This window comes from Alexandromys fortis, unplaced genomic scaffold (genome assembly GCF_014885135.2).
Source record: "Alexandromys fortis isolate MF-2015 unplaced genomic scaffold, M_Fortis_MF-2015_v1.1 scaffold_41, whole genome shotgun sequence".
In the NCBI taxonomy this organism is placed as follows: domain Eukaryota; kingdom Metazoa; phylum Chordata; class Mammalia; order Rodentia; family Cricetidae; genus Alexandromys; species Alexandromys fortis.
In genome coordinates this window covers 124567-142202 of record NW_026067923.1, presented here as the reverse complement: position 1 = coordinate 142202, position 17636 = coordinate 124567, and the positions used below count along the sequence as shown (strand labels likewise).

At 44.1% G+C, this 17636-nt stretch overlaps 1 protein-coding gene across 4 annotated transcripts in view; it reads left to right on the top strand.

The window, feature by feature from the left end:
* The window catches only part of Tnik (TRAF2 and NCK interacting kinase), a 406558-nt gene that overhangs the window by 340726 nt on the left and 48196 nt on the right, over positions 1 to 17636 (top strand). For all 4 annotated transcript variants that reach the window (XM_050142093.1, XM_050142094.1, XM_050142096.1 and 1 more), the window contains 4 exons: positions 1857 to 2096; positions 4998 to 5104; positions 13997 to 14160; positions 15501 to 15598. In XM_050142093.1, coding sequence (XP_049998050.1) covers positions 1857 to 2096; positions 4998 to 5104; positions 13997 to 14160; positions 15501 to 15598 — 609 coding nt within the window. The remainder of the gene's footprint in view (positions 1 to 1856; positions 2097 to 4997; positions 5105 to 13996; positions 14161 to 15500; positions 15599 to 17636) is intronic.

The window sequence follows — 17636 nt, the reverse complement described above, 5'->3', positions numbered from 1 at the left end:
CTTATAAGGACCCTTTGCCCTGTGAAAGGGGAGCCCTCTGGGGCAGTGTGCCTTCTGAAATAACGAGGAAAGAAAAGTATAGACTTTCTATGGAAGCATTCTTCGGGTGCTTCAATGTTTAGGGTGCTTGGAATGGTCTGCTCAATTGAGTTTGGGTTTTGTACTAGAAACTTTACTGTGTTTTGTTTTAATGTTATCTAATATATTTAATGGTGTTTACATCCGCATGAACATTGCAAGGTCTATCGGCTGACGCCGAACAGAGCCAAGCATGGAGGATTTTCTTGCTTGTCAGTATAACTCTCCAGCAGGAATTGCAGACAAAAGAGGGCTTGGCAGGTCATCGTGCACACCAACAGGAAATCAATACAGCTTGAATTAGCGGTTTAATTTAGGGAGCACACTAGATCCCTTTTTCTTCCGAGTCACGGTTCATGGACTACAGGCCAGGCCCGGAGATGGACTCAGGCTCCAGTAGAGAATGCAGTGTACATGATGCGGTAGGGCAGGCTTCAGTAGTCACAGAATGCAGCGGCACACGTAGTGTTGAAAGGCTCCCTTGTGGCCTGGATTTGGGTGATTCTTCTTAAGAGGCCAAATGAAAATCCCAGAAGCCATCCCTGCATGGACCACTGCACTGCATGCCTAACTATTGAAATAACTCCTCAAGAAACATCCTGGCATCAGGGGATGGTGTATGTTATCCAGTCAGGCAGAGCCTGAGATAAGCCATTCCACAAAGTACTTGCCATACAAGGACCCAAGTCCAGGCCCTAGAACACACATAAAAAAAAAAAAAAAGCTAGGCATGGTAGCGCATGCTTGTAAACCTAGCACTGGAGAAGTGGGTGCAGAGAACCCTTGAGGCTTGTTGGCCAGGGCTTAGTCAAATTGACAATTCTAAGCCAGCGAGAAACCTTGTTTTAAACACAGTGACGGCCATGTGTGACACAAGCCTTTAATCCCAGCACCCAGAAGACAGAGGCAGGTAGATTTCTGTACGTTGTTAAAGGCCAGACTTGACTGCACTGAGTTCCCGGCCAGCCTGAGCTACACAGAGAGACTCTGTCTCAAGAAACAGAGGGAGAAGGAGGGACAGAGAGAGGCGGAGAGTCAGACAGACTATAAACCAAATAAACATTCTGAAGTTGACCTCCAGCCTCTAAACATACATGTGCACCTGCATACACACACACACACACACACACACACACACACACACGGTGCAGGGAGAAACACATAAGGAGGAAAGAGTACACTATAAAGGTCAGATGCATGGGCTCTGAGGAGTGGAGTGCCGGCCTTCAGCTCAGCGGTGAAATCTACTTAATCTCTGTCCACCTGGGATTGCTCAAGTCTGAAAGGAGACTGGTTGTGTCTACCCCAGTGGACTCAGTGAGCTCCGGAAAGGAAAGTGGTTTAGAGCATTTCCTCTTCCACAGAACAATGTATCTAAAGTCAAAGCTAAGGGCTTTACAAGAGGGAGCACAGGATAGCTTATAAAACAGCTTGTGTTGCTGTCCAAGGAATGTTGAATAAAGGTAATTATTGTCACTACCACCACACTACTCCTTGACTTCTCAGCGGTTCCAGCGAAAACACCAAGCCTGCTGCCAGGATCCCTGATTAAGCCCTCCGTGTTCTCTAAACTGAAGATTCTGGAGGCTGTAAGAAGCATGTGTGCAGCCTTAACTAGCGGGAGGGTCTTGGCCTGTGAGGTTCATCCCAAGTGCAGCTATTGCTAACTGAAAACCACCTTGTCAATAGCTCTGACGAATTCAGCTCCTGCATGCAGAACTTCTTGTCCCTTCGACCTATGGGCTTCTAATAATGCTGACTTTGTGCTGTCTGCTTAGATCCCACAGCTGGTAGCTGTAAAATCCCAGGGACCTGCCTTGACCGTCTCCCAGTCAGTGCACGAGCAACCCACAAAGGGCCTGTCTGGGTTCCAGGAGGCTCTGAATGTGACCTCTCACAGGGTTGAGATGCCACGCCAGAACTCAGATCCCACCTCAGAAAACCCTCCTCTCCCGACTCGCATTGAGAAGTTCGACCGAAGCTCTTGGTTACGACAGGAAGAAGATATTCCACCAAAGGTAACGTCGGTGCTGCGGTGTATCTGTGTCCTCCGTGCTGGGTGTGTCTGTGTCACCACCATCAGCATCCTCCGTGCTGCGGTGTGTCTGTGTCACCACCACTATCAGCATCCTCTGTGCTGCGGTGTGTCTGTGTCACCACCACCATCAGCATCCTCCATGCTGGGTGTGTCTGTGTCACCACCACCATCAGCACCCACCACTATTCCATCCCTTTCACAGTTTGGAGACCACGATTGTGCCTAGGCCCTTCCCTCCTCACAGCTGCCATTGCCCTTTCTCTAAGCTAAGTCTTAGGCAGTCATTTTTGATCTTTGCTTTCCCGGGGGGAGCGGGGGAGGGGGGCAGAGACTCAGTATGAGTGACAGGGAAGTGAAGTGTGTGTCTTCACACAGAACTGGAACTCGCAACCCCAAACACTCTAGGCCACTTTATTGTTCCTGTTAGAAGATAGACTAGTGGATATTTTCAATGATCATTGCACCTATAGCTAGACAAACCAGAGAAACAAAAGAAAATTCACTTATTCTTATATTTAACAGCACAAAACTCAACCAGATTTTTGAAGGTTCAGGAAATGGTCTGGGTCCTGTAGAGAGGAGACTCGGTCAGTAAAGTGCTTGCCATATAGGCACTGGACCTGAGTTCAAGACTCCAGCGCTCACATAAAAGCCAGGCGCGGTGACATATGTCTATAACCCTAGTCCTGAGGAAGTGGAGAAAAGACGACCCATAGCCAGAAAGTCGATAAACTGGTGAGCTCCAGGTTCAATGAGACACTCTGTCACACATACATAGAGAGAGAGAGACAGACAGAGACAGAGACAGAGAGACAGGCAGAGGTAGCTACCCAACACTGACCCTTAGCTCCACAGGCATACGCACACAGGGCTGTCACACACATATGAAAACACACACATACAAATGCCTTTGGGCATTTCAGTTGGCTCCTGTGAGGAATGCGCCCTCTAAGCTAAGGGTACTTTATTCCCAGCCTTAATACAGAGAACTGTACTTGAGAGTGAAATGACTAGCTTTCCCACCCTACAGAACAACCTTGAATTCTTTTCTTTCATTATACATCGCTAAATTGTTATTTGTTCTAAGCAATATTCTAGAATGTCTACAGTCAACCTGGATGTCTTTAAGATGCGAACGACATTTCCTGGTCCATGAATGTCTTTTCTCCTGAGCTCAGCATACGATGAAGCTGTGATAATTAGAATGTCCCATAATTTCCATAAAAATAAAGTAGTTTTAATGATTTACAAGCAATCATTATCTCCCTGTGAAGTGGGAATCACAACAGGATTGCCATCATTTTGACAATCAAACACGGACAATGTTTGAAACCTGGAAGGGGAAGTGGCTGAGCCTCTCTCTAAATCCATGTGGGTAGACATGCGGAAAGCCAGGGAGAAACATTAGGTCAGTGGAAATACTCAGGGTTTGGTCCTCATTGAGCCCTTCTCTCCAAATGTTCTCATCTACAAAAAGAAAGCGGGGGAAAAACAACAGTAAGGTTTAATCTGAACAGGTGTTGTACCAATTTGACCATTTTGTTTTGCTTCCTTGATTCTACTTTGTGTTCAAATGAATTATAACAAAACATTCTTTCAAAATAGACAGAGGATAACACTTGCATTGAAAGTCATCTTTTGCACTAATATTAGTGTGTTTCTTGGACTCCCTTTGCATAATACCTGAGCGCACAAGCAGGTGTCTGTAAGCTTTGCAAGAGAAGCCACCTTTGAGCTCTGCTCCGCACTTTCCCGGCTGAGCTAGTAATACATACTTGTGCTCCCCAGCCGTATTATCCTCACACAGGCATTTTGAAGACCCTTCTAGTATTTCCAATATTAATTATGTTTTATAAATAGCATTTACTAATTAACCACCAAAACACAATGTTTGAGGTGTGGGGCTGTATTTAACAATAGTAGCTCACTTAGGAAGTATAACAGTCCGTGTTTTCACGTTATAAGAGTGGTAAGAGCTGCAGAGATCACCCAGCGGTCAGAGCACTTCTGCTCTTGAGAGAACCCTGGGTCATTTCCCCACACCCACACTGGTTGGCTCACAAGTACCTAGAACTCTGGTTTTAGGAGATCTGATGCCTGCTCCCTGCTTCCACGGGCACCCAGCACAAACGTGATCCATGCATGCCGGGATTCGCACATACACAAATATTAAAAAGTAAGTAATAAAGAGATAGCTTCTCCAGGCTCCCCAGCATGTGATTTACTGTCGAGGTCTAGACTGGTGCCCTAGCTCTTCACTGGAGTTCATAATCTGTTTGTTCATTGTGCTGTGAGCTAAAGTGAAGTGTGGCGCTGTCCCCTGTGCAGCTCCCACCAACTGCACTTCTCAGAAGTAAGGGCGCTCACTGCACAGAGATCTCTCACCTACTGTGTCCACAGGAGTAAGGAAGGGTGCTCCCTGCACAGAGATCTTCCACCTACTGCATTTACAGGAGTAGGGGCGCTCACTGCACAGAGATCTCTCACCTACTGCACCGAGATCTCCCCACCTACTGTGCTCCACAGGAGTAAGGAAGGGGGCTCACTGCACAATGATCTCCCCTAGCTACCACTTTGTTCAAACAAGAGAAGGTAGTTTTTTATAGCTCAGTAAGTCAAGGTCATTAGTGCGCCCTCTGCTGTTTTGAGACTGAAATGACCTTAATAGCTGTGGAGCAGCCCTCCTTGACTCTTGACAGCAGGTAGTCCCTTGGCTTTGTTTTGGGGTTAGCTGTTTCACTGAAGGATTGCAGACAGTTCTTCCTAAAGGAGGCAGCTTTTGTAGCTTTTAGCCAGCCTTCCAAGAGGAGAAGACTCCTCAGACAGTAGCCTGCCTGCATTGTATTATGGGAACTAATTCTCAATTCCGGTTTTCTTCCAGGTGCCTCAAAGAACAACTTCTATATCCCCAGCATTAGCCAGGAAGAATTCCCCTGGGAATGGCAGTGCTCTGGGCCCCAGACTTGGATCTCAACCAATCAGAGCAAGGTAAGGGGAGAGAAGTCACCATGATTATCCAAGATACCTGCTTTTCCAAAGAATGTCTCTGATCTTTTTTTCATTCCTGAAGTATGTGCGCTTGTTACCTGAACTGTAGACTTTGATGGCCTTTTATAACTAAACTATGAGGTTTTTAAAATCTGGGCACAAACTTAGAAATACAGCTGTGGTTGCAGCATTGCGTACCTTTGCTTCAGAGAGCAGCCGTGGAGCCGGAAGAAGGAAATCAGAGTTGAAGTGTAGTGCCGGGTCAAGAAAGGTGCCCCAGGAGCCACTGGAACACAACAAAGCTCTTACCTAGGAAACAGCGACTCCAGAAACTCTGTAGCTTGTCCCCGACAGAACCAGCTCTGATCAGGAAGTCACCCCACTGGAGTTATGCAGGGTCTCTGAAATACAGTTATGCTTCCACGATTTACTCTATGTCCTTCCAGGATTTTCCATACAATGCATATTCCTATAACCAGGAGGGTGCATCCAACTTGTGCTGGTTGGTGCAGATGTCTCACGGGCTGCTGGGAAGTAAACAGTGCCTGCACTGTGTCTGGGCAGACTCAATGTGGCGACAGCTGCTGTTTGTTGCTGTCGCCCATCAAGTTTCCCTTGGATCTGTCGTGATGAATGCATCCGTTCTTAGGCTCCACTGAAATAGCCAGTGGCCTCTGCTGAGCTATAAAAAGGATGCAGTAGGGCAGGCTGTTTTCTTCTTCTCTGTGCTCACGATGAGAGAAAGACCACAAAGAGGGAAGGGGAGCAAGGAGGAGGATGGGGACACTTACGGTTTTGTTTGTCTACAGAATCCTTTTGATCTTAACTCTTCCCTTGAAAGAACTTAGAAAGGTCATTCCCAAAAGGAGGAAGCAATTGACTTAGAATGTCTTTGGGGGAAATGTTCCCACTTCATTCTAAGTGGAGCTGCAAATTGTAGGCGTCTATGAATCCCTTGTTCTTCTGCAGGTAGCCAGATCTGTGCCTAGCTGGTGTAGCTAAGCAATCCTACATTAGCGGAAAGCTGTGCCCAGGGGACAGAGGCATGCTAGCACTGGGCACAGGCTGAGCTTTATCAGTCACCAGTGCGCCCTGATCTCTCGAACCCTGCCCTAGAGGCTGTTTTCATTAGGCCCGTTGCTTGGAATCTGGATGCTTAGATAAAGCATCATCCCAACCTTAAGGACTTTTCTGTTACCCAAACAGAAGGGCCTGCTATTACAGTCAACTAAGAAGGAGCTGTTTAATTCTTCAGAAAAGTTTTTAATAACATTTCAGGCCCAAGATAATGGGTATTTGATAGTCAGTAACATATAAATGGTGTTTCCTTTGGGATACTTAAATACTATATTTGTGCAAAGAATGTAAACTCTATGAGAGACGACGACCAGTGTCTGCCCACTGACAGCCGAGAAGTGGCCTAATAGTTTGTGGTTATTCACCTACAGTGCACAATCAAAGATTTGGGCTGAGAGCGTGGAGACTCCTCATATCTTCATGTGTGACAATCCGCAGAACACTCTTGCTTCTGCCAGCATTCATCTCCACATGACCGAATGTGACTCACTGGGTGGTATATGGCTCTTAGAAGTGGTTAAAGGCAGTTGTTGCGTAAGCCTGGCATTTTGAGTTTTATCTTCAGAACCCATATAAAATTAGGAGAGAACCCCACAAAGCTATCCTCTGACCCCCACAGGTTTTCCATGGCATATGGAGACATCAGTGTCCAGTGTTCTTCTCAATGACCCTCCATCCTGTTTTCTGAGGCAGGGTTTCTCACTGCTGCAGCTAGGACAGCTAAAGATGCTCCCATCTCTGCCTGCCCAGCCCTGGGATTACAGATGGTGTTACAGCACTTTCCAGGTGGCTATGAGGCTCCAAATTCAGGCCTTTGTGTTTGCATAGTAAGTGCTTCGCTTACTGAGCCATCTGGTGGGATGCCCTGCCTCCCGTGCTGCTGCTAGTATGAAAACAGCCCTAACTCTTGGCTGGACCTAAGTGACATCACTTCTCACAGTTCTGCAAGTGAACTTAAAAGTTCTATGATCTGGCTTGGAGAGATGGCTCAGTGGTTAAGAGCACTGCCTGCTCTTCCAATGGTCTTGAGTTCAATTCCCGGCAACCACATGGTGGCTCACAACCATCTGTAATGATGTCTGGTGCCCTCTTCCAGCCTGCAGGCATACACACAGAAAGAATATTGTATACTTAATAAATAAATAAATATTTTTAAAAAGTTCTATGATCTGAGCTCACTCACGCAACTTCCCTGAGCTGCCCATTCAGGTGTATCTCTCACTCCCCAAGCTCTTCCCTCTGGGCATGTTGTTTTGTCCATCTCAGACCAGAATTTCATAGGGGAAGACACAAATGCACAGGGTTTTGGAAGATTTTTCTTGAGTCGTCTTCCATGTATTATAGTGGGTTCATGGCTAAGCCCTGGGCATGGAAAGAAACTTCACGGGGTCATCAACACTGGGACTTGCCTCCCCAATTCCTCATGGTTCTTCTGCTTCTGGCCAACACACAATCATTCATCAAGCAATTTGTCTGCTCTCTCATGCTGTGTTTCCTATACTCCATCAACATTCCTTCAATTTCTTTACCACCTATTTAGTGAGTCTCAAGAGAAATGAGAAAACCAGCAAAGTTAGAGTAGATTTCGGTGACAATTACAGAGCTTAGTAGAGAACAGACTCAGGACATTTTGTGTTATTTGTTATTTCATTTGCTAAAGTTAACTAATATATGATAATGGCATAGTCCAAGACTATATGTGGCTTAGGACCAAGTGTTGCCGATGGCCAGGGACTGACTCCAGAACCCATGAGTCTAAATGTACCTCATGCTCGTAGGTTACACACATCTTTGGAGGATAAATTAAGCCTTGCCTCTCTTTCTTACCTTGCCTTGGAGTCAGTATGTAAGTGAACTTGCTTAAAGAAAGGATAAATTTGATAGCTAGAACCCATGTAAAATGTCAGGTATGGTGATGTACTTACAATCCCAACAGTAGACATTATAGACAGGGGATCCCTGGGGCTCAATGGCCATCCATTCTAGCCACTAATGGTGAGCTCCAGGCCAATGAAGACTCCAGAGGAACACCTATGGTTGTACTCTGACTTCCCTAAGCACACCCATACATTCAGCCACTTACACAACTCTACATACATATACACATACATTATTTTTAACAGCAAGGCTTCTCTCCTCTTTCTGAACAACTTAAGGAACCTCGAGATCAAGATGGTAATACTTCAACAAAAGTAGAATCCTGGTCCCTAAGTCACCACATAGAAAAGAATCCCCAAGGAAAGTGGTTCTTCTTGTCAGTATTCTGGTATGAATAAGAAATAAACTATGTGCTGAGTGAGCAAAAGAGGGAAAACAGACAGAACCTGAAGGTTAAGAAGTTTATATTTTGTTTCCTCCACTTAAAATAGTGAATCCTAGATTCCAAGGGCAAGACATAATATAGCAACAGTCAAATGTGAGCTATTCCATAACAACCTGAAAACAACAGGTTTGAATCAACTGTAATTGTGTAGTACCCTAAATGGAAGAATCTGGAATCAGAGTGTGCACCTGAGTGTGTGTGGCTAATACAAGAAAATCAGAACCTTCTATTCTAGGTATACTTCCTTCCCAAAGAAATACTTCTCCACTCTCTTATCTCTTTGCTGTGTGAAAACAGCAAATATTTGTGGGCAGGCCTTTCAGGACCTTGTCTTCTGTTCCTGAGGCAATTTATATCTATTTTAGTGTTTAATAAATACCTCTTGAAGCACTATGAATGACATAGTATCTTCATTGCATTACAAATACTCAATAAAGTGTGTGTGTGTGTGTGTGTGTGTGGTGTAGGTCAGAAGATACCTTAGTGGAATTGGTTATCTGTGGGTTCCAGGCATTAAACTCAGGTTGCCATGGTAAGACAGCAAGTGTCTTTACCCTCTGTGCCATCTTATCAGCTAACATTACAAGTATTGACTATTTAAACCATGTAGCGGTTCCAAGGCAATGGCTTTCATCACCTTCATTTAATAGATGGGGAGCTGAAGTAAACAAAGCTCAAAAATATTGCCAGTGTGTCCGAGGAAGAAGTGGTAGGACTAGGATTCGAACTCTGATAGTCTGCCCTGGCAACTCCTCACTCATTAATCGACAAGACACCATTTTGTCTCTTTCTCACCCTGCTGTTTATAGGTCTGTACCAGTCTCTCTGAATCTTGAAGGCATTGCCCCCTACCCTGTGGTGCTCATTATATTTTAAGGGATGAGATCCTTTGGAACTTGTTTGTATCCCCAATGTGTCCCCACTCATCTAGGAAGTGTCTCTCATCCTTTTGACAGCTCCCTCTGTGGGTAAAGATGGGGGTGGCACAGTCTCCTGCCCACGAAACTGGGCATAGCTAAAGTTCAAGCTCCACAGGCAGGTCTCACCTGCTCCTGGGTACCAAATACCTCATCCTATGAGGGTGACCAGGAAAGTTGAAATAAAGATTGCAATTGATCATATAAATATATTGCTATCTTAAAACTTCTAGGCATTTTAATATTTAGCTTTGATTCATGGGTTCCTCTTAAACCAAGTTAAAATTTGCTCAAACAAGTACTTTTGAAATATGAAAAAATTTAAATTAAGTCAGAAACACCCAGTCCAAAAGACCAGTGACTAAATGTTTAATCTCAGAAAATAATTCCCTGTCCAGTTCCAAACATATCTCCTTTTGACTAGGATTTTTTCTTATTGGCCATGTCATCAAAGTAAAGAGAATTTTGGCAGTCAGCCAGTTAATTAAAGACCTGGCCCAAGGCTGTGGACACAAAATCACTTTGTAATCCTCATTTTCTACTTTGACTTTTTTTTTTTACAATTCAACAGATATAATAATTGCTACATACACTCTCAATGTTTGTCTTATAGAGAAAACATCATTGTTTGCTGTGTAGAAAAATGTGAATTAAAAGTTAGCATTTAAAGAAATGTATTTGGAATTTTTGACGTTTTTGCATGCTGGGATCCAAGTAGTCTTGGTTACTGTGTGAATAAGGGAAATCTGTTCCTCAGTGGAATTCTGAAGTTGAACCTCTATGAGCATTTATTTCTCACCCCTCAGCCCATACATACATATATAATAAGAAAGAGAAAAATAGCCTATGGCATTTTTTCCATATTACTCGTATTTTTAAGTAAAGAGAAGTAGGGTAGAAAAGACATTAAGTTCCTGTATTGTCTGTGTGGTCACAGAGACACGAAGTATTTCTTTTAGAGTTCAGCAGCAAGAATGGCAATCAGCACCTGGAGAGAGGGCTTGTGTTAATGAGGCCTAAGTCAGGCATTGAATGCTCCTGGGGTCCAATTAGCCTCACACAGGAAGAAGCTCTGAGCTTCATCAGAGACGCATGTGTATTCCAGATAGTCCTGCCAATAGCCAGGACCCCTCACACGCCCACAGTCTTCTGACTGTCCTTGTTTATCTCCTAGGCTGGCCCCCACCCCAGGCCTGCCTTGGGGGGCAGGTAGCAAGCGATAAGAACCAGTGCTAGCAAACCACGCTTCTCTTGCAGTCAGCTCACTCTCTGTTTCCTACCACAGACCTGGTGAACTGCCTTGCTGGCCTCTGCTTCACATCTATCCACATGCACAAGAAAGACACCGGCTTTTATCACACACGGGCTATGTCCAGACTTTCTGATGCTATCCCAATTCCCAGTGTGCCTCACTCCTCCATACCACCACCCACGCCCCCTTATGTGTATGCACTTCCCCAAACACCAATGGCATTTACAGTCTCTTTTCACACTGCTTTCGGAGTTGCTCTTAACTCTTAACTCTGGTCTCTACCACATTTATCTCGTTGCCATGGCGATGGTGACACTTGACAGTACAGCTCCTGGCCTACCCTTCTCCAACCCTCATTTTGATCCAACAAGACTCAGTTTAGATGTGATTCAACCAAATTTTGACTGAAGCATCGAAGGAAAACGAGATAGAACAAGTAGCTGAGTGCTGGCTGTCACCACACGACATGAGAGAGCGTTGCAGAGCCTGTACCAGCACCATCCTCTCAATATATTTTTAGTACAACGAAGATGACGTCATCAATCCATAAAATCCAACAGTATAAAAAACTTAAGTGCCACCCACCACTCTTGGTCTATAATATATTTGGTTAGTAATAAATTTTACAGTTAATTTAGTAATTTATTAATAATTCCCTGATCACCACTCTTTCATAAAAGAGTGGCGGAGAAGCCACTATTTGAGGATTAGGGACGATTGCTTTTTATGAAAAATAGCGTGTTTATCATGGAAGATACTTAGAAAAGAAGCATTGATCATTTTGAGTGTTTCCTAATTTAAGGATATTTACATGAGACCCAAATTTATTTCAACCCCTTAGATACAAACAGTTCTCAGAAAATTAGCTATGGTACATTAAAGAGCGTCATAATTACAGCAAGAATTCTTGGTTCTCCTCGGGTCACCAGCAGTCACTATGCAGCCGGCTTTACTGTTGAGTCCGAACCCACTTCCCACAGATGCTGTAGAGTCAATATTGTCATAAATTCTAAATTTATATGATCAAAACTAATAAATTGTGAGACATAATTTTTTCACGAAATTCTATCCCGCATTCCTATTATGGTAACACTGAGTGAGTGACTAATACTTCTCTTTGGGGTCAAGAAAGATGGACGTGTGGGGCTGAAGAGATGGCTTGGCAGTTCAGAACACTTGCCATTCCTACGGAACACTGGAGTCCAATTCCCAGAATCCACAGCAGGTGTTGACAATCACCTGTAACTTCACCTGCAGGGAGACTGACACCTCCTTCTGGTCACCATAGTCATGTACACACACACACACACACACACATGCATGCACGCACACACGCAGGCATGCCAGCACATGCACACATATGCACAAAATTTCATAGAGAAGGATAATCACATAGACTAGAGTGAAAATTGCTAATATCTTTATACATTAGCTTATACATGTATGTTTACAGTGTTCATGACCTTTTAACCAAGAATTCCAAAATTGGGAACTAGAGTTGAACTTTGGCGTACAGACAGATGGCCAGTTCTGGGCTGCCTATCACAGCAGTGTGCTGGAAGCCCCACAAATGACCAACAGGAGAAGAACGGCCAAACCGGTTTGTCTATATGATGGGCCATTTTACAGCCAGCACTTTTCAGATCACAGTAAAATGCTCACCATACAGGGTTAGGAAGAAAAAAGTAAGAGACAAAATTGAATATTTGATAAAATGGTTAGGAAGAAAAAAGTAAGAGACAAAATTGAATATTTGATAATTTGCCAAATAGTAAAATACAGTTGACCGTTTCCTAGATTGGAATTGCATGCGCTGTTCCTTATTCTTCCTTTCATATATTTCGAGTTGTTTACAACGAATACTGGAAGAACTGGGATTTTTTGGCATTTTAAACTCTTTTTTGTTATTTTTTATTTTTCTTTTTATTGAACTATATACATTTTTCTCTGCTCCCCTCCCTTCCTTTGCCTCCCCTTCTACCATCTCCCATGGCCCCCACACTCAGTTTAGTCAGGAGATCTTGTCCTTTTCTCCTTCCTATGTAAGTCCATGTTTGTTTCTCTTAGGCTCCTCTTTGTCTAGGTTCTCTGCGGTTGTGAACTATAGGTTGGTTTTTCTTTGTTTTATGGAGAGAACTGTTTAAAGGAAGATCTCTTGCTAGGGTTCCTCATCTCAGAGCTAGTACTATAGTATGTTGACCCAAGAATTGAGTTTGGAGCTCATCCTCTACCCTTTTAGGGTTTACCCTCCCAGCCTCTACCCTCCCAGCCTCTACCCTCCCAGCCTCTATCCTCCCAGCACCTACCCTCCCAGCCTCTACCCTACCAGCATCTGCCCTTCCACCATTTATCTTTTGCTTTAGGACTTCAGGAGTCACTACCAATAGCAAGCACCCATAATCTAAGTAATGTATACAAAATTAAAAGAACATATATTTATATGTACCATGTGATTTTTAATAGTCATTATAAACTGTGAAGTGAATTCAAATAGTTACCATTTTTGTGATGAGAACGTTTAGGATCTACTTCAAAGCTGGATGTGGTGCTACAGTAATCTATATAATGAGATCCTTTCTCAAAGAAAATTCCACTTTACACTTACATATTAAGTAAAGGCACCACACTACAATAGATCTGGAAAGCTTGTTCATCCTGTCTAACTGAAACATTTCTTTGTTTAACATCTCTCAGTTCCCATACAAACCTTAGAGCTGCTACTAATTCACACTGCAGCTCTGCTACTCTGAGTTGTGCCTTTCCATATGTGAGATCAGGCAGTGCATGTCTTCCTGTGCAGTTGACATATGTATAGAATATATATTGCTACATATATAAAAATATATTGCATCTTTATCAGTCTGTGCATGCTGATTCTATCTTTTGCTGCTATGAATGCATCTATGCAACAATGAATGCACCATCTTCTCAGCACAACGACCTGATTTCCTCCAGCAATATAACCAGAAGCTGAATTGTTGGGTCATGTAGTAGCTGTGTTTATAATTCTTGGAGGAATCTCCATAATAATTTTCATATACTAATTTGCATTCCACCAACAGAGGACGAGGCTTTCCTTCTCGGCATTCTTAGCAGCAATGGCTAACATTCCTCTTTTTGAGAAAATCACTTTAATAAGTGTAAGGTGGTGCTAAGCATTTTTATATGTGGCTTGTAGTATGTTCTTTTTTTTTTTTAAATGTCTCTTTATGTCCTTATCTCATTTTTATTTGTTGTTTGTTTGCTTGCTACTGAGTTGTTCACGGGGGGCCTTGCTGTTTTGGATGTTGACCTGTGGCCATTGTGTCCTCCTGCCCGTGCAGCAATCCTGATCTCCGCAGAACTGAGCCTGTCCTGGAGAGCCCCTTGCAGAGGACCAGCAGCGGCAGTTCCTCCAGCTCCAGCACACCCAGCTCCCAGCCCAGCTCCCAAGGAGGCTCTCAGCCTGGGTCACAAGCAGGATCTAGTGAACGAACCAGAGTTCGGGGTAAGCATCCTCTTAACTCCTCCATCCTCTTCTGCTTGGGAGGAAAGGAGAGATTGCTTCCTAACTCTGCCGTCAGCGTGGCCACTGTTGTGTGATACTGCAAATTGTCTGCTGTCTTATGTTTGTGTCTTCTGACGGCACTGGGCAAGAGTCCCTAATTGTACATTTGACATCAGAGTGTGAACAACAATCCTGTCTATGGTAACTTTCTAGTTCCCCAAATGTCCACTTCCACTTGATTCCTCATTTTCAGTCTCATGCACCCCACTGTCTTGTTCCCATGGCGCCAGTCATCCCTTCCAGGGTTCCAAGCATGCTTGATCATCTTGGGTATTTCTCAAAATGACATTTCCTAAAAGTCAATATAAAGTAAATACACAAGACAGAAGAAAATACCTTTGCCTTAAAGTCACAAGGTTGATTATTCTGGTTGTTCCCATTAGATAAGTAGAAAAACATAGCCTGATATTTAGTTCAAAAGCGTCATCATTGCTTAGTTTTCACTAAGAAGAGACCTATGGAAAGACTATACTGCAATTAATTAATACCTAGAAAACCCCTGTTCTAACTAGTCAAAATTCCCTCTTTTTAAGTCACTTCCTTGAGAGAATAAATGTGCTCACAATAAGTAAGAACAGGCTGTCTGAAGCACAATTTGATAACTATTAACAAGCTGGTGGGTCACTCTCCCTTAAGATAAGCTCGTGGCCCCTTAGCAAATGCAGCCATGATTTGCCTGCTGCTCTACATATGACATACATAACACGGCATCTCTCACTGTGCCCCAGGGGGCCTAACATGTGACATCTATAACACGGCATCTCTCACTCTGGCCACAGGGGGCCTCCCCCAGCCTGGCTCCCCAACTCTATTACTGGGTTCCTCACCTTTATCAGCACCTCCCTGTTCCTGTATCATTCTTTATTCCTTAAAGGTCTCAGGTCACTTCTCAGCTTCCTTTAAAACTCATTTTATTCTTCACCTTGAGCTAGGGGTGTCATCTTTGAATCTGTCCTTATCTAGAGAATAAGAAAATAGTGCCAGACCATTGGCTTGGAACAAGGATTAATTTCAATAATCAACAGAGAAAGCATTTAGTACTATGCCTAATACACAGAAAACGCTTGGTAGTGACTGCAGATTTTTATTTTTACTGTGGCTTCTGGGTTTCAGGCCTCAGCTGTCTGACTTTTTTTTTTTTTTTGAGTATTTGTTGTTTTTCCATCGAATGCATGGATTTGCCTAGTGAGTCTATGTAACTAGTGAGTCCCTCACTCAGAATGAGGCAGCCTTTTCTAAGAGCCATGTCCACTCTTTCTTGTCCCTCTTCTTTTCTCTAGCCAACAGTAAGTCAGAAGGATCACCTGTGCTCCCCCACGAACCTTCCAAGGTGAAACCTGAAGAATCCAGAGACATCACCCGACCCAGTCGACCAGCTGTGAGTGCTAGCCTTCCTAAGAATTTATATGTCTTCGCTTACCTGAGAATCCTAAGATAAAGTAATTTCGGTTACTTACATTCATGACTCAAAGCAAAACTAGAGGATAATAAGAACGATGTATGCTAGAAGTGTCTAAAAGGAAGTCATACATGATTGAGGGGAACTGAATGGATCTTGGGCTGCTTCTGTTGACTTTGGAGGCTTTGTTGCTCATCAGCAGTCCTGTAAGAAATTAAAAAGGGATGAGACTAGCTCACACAATCCCACAGTGTTTGCCAGCACTTTGACATAAAGATGTTAAAGTAGCAGCCAGGGATACTTAGGCTCTTCCTGTAGGCTACTGCCATCCACCCTCCACACATGAACTGTCATCCCTGTCCTCAGCGACTATCAATCCCAAAGGTCAGAGGAGGAAGACCACCAACTCAAGTCATCACAGCCAAATTCATTAAAGCAAGCTTTTTAATTTGTGTTCATGGACTTCCTCGGGCAGGGGTTAAGAGATCAGCAAGGAATGAGAGGAAGGCAAGACTTTCATAGGTCAGGTGGAGAGGGTTTGGTTACAGGAACAGAACATCATAACGAGTCAGATTCTAATGACTTCCTGACACAAAGACATGGTGGCAGGGTAGGCAGAACAAGGTGGTCATGCAATAGGTAGTCATAACAAGGTAGCCATAGGTGGTCATAGAACCTTTTGGAACAAAGGTGGGGTTGCAAGATGATTCTAAACAACATTTTGAAACACAGGCAGATTGGCATTCCTGGAACACGCAGTACAGAACCATTTGTAGCTAATTTCCAGGTGGGGTATGCCTGTCCCTGAGAAACAGATTTAATCATAAACAAAAATGAGACTAGTCTGTCTTTACTATAAGATGGCTTCTAAGACTAAGATGGAGGCAGGCTGGTTCTTCACTGCTTGCCATGCCTTATGAACTAGTTGGTCTGTTTGAACCAAAACTTAGTAAGCGTGGTGTAACACAGGGCCTGGAGATTTGAAATCCAGAGCCATTGCTGAACCATGAAAAACCCAAGTGTATAAATTGAGGGTTTCAGAATCAGATGTATAAATTTAGGACTGACTGCTCCAAGGTGTGGCTGAGGAGAAGGTTTCTATAGCTGATGTGAGAGAGTGTAGCCAGGGGCATCTGGAAGAATCCAGAGCAGGAAGAGAAAGCAAGACATTGAAATGACCAGCAGAGTGGACCAGGCCATGTGAGGAGAGCAGGGGAGAGTGAGAGAGAAAGGAGGACAAAGGAATGCAGGCAGAGGATGCTGGGAGAGAGGCAAGAGGGAGGAGCCAAGAGGAGAAGACAGGAGAGAGCATGTAACTGAAATGGCAGCGTTGTATGGGAGTGAGAAGCTGGAGAGGGGAACCCATGAGCTGGAGGAGTGTAGGACAGGAAGCGGGCTGTGAAGAGCTGAGAGGAACCATAGGTAGAGTGATAATAAGAGAGCTTGGAGGCCAGCAAGCTAATAGTCACCATAGATGGCCATTTGTCACTTCTGACCGCTTTGGTAGAGGTGCCAGAGTCTGGGGGTGTGCAGTTTCCTTTGGACCTGACACCAAATAGCTTGAAAGAAAGAAAGAAGAGTATGGGTTAAGGTATAGTTCAGTTAGTTAAGTGCTCATTCTGCACACATGAAGCCCTGGATTCGATCTCTAGTGTTGAAATATGAGCGGCGGGGCTGCATCCCTAGCACCCCAGCCACCTGCTAGCTTATGCCTGAAATAACAACACACAAATTGTATTCATTTAAAGACTGCTTGGCCCATTTCTATCTAGCCTCTTCTAGGCTAATTCTCACATATTAATTTAGCCCATTTCTAATAATGTGTGTAAGCACCCCAAGGTGCGCTTACCGGGAAGATTCTAGCCTACATCCATCCTGGGTCGGAGCTGCCTGGGAGAGCGGAGCCGGGCCTCTGCTCCACAGAGCAGAGCTGTCGAGTCTCTCCAGGAGCAGAGCAGAGTCTGAGCTCACTTCCTCTTCCTCCCAGCATCCTATTCTGTTTACTCCTCCCACCTAT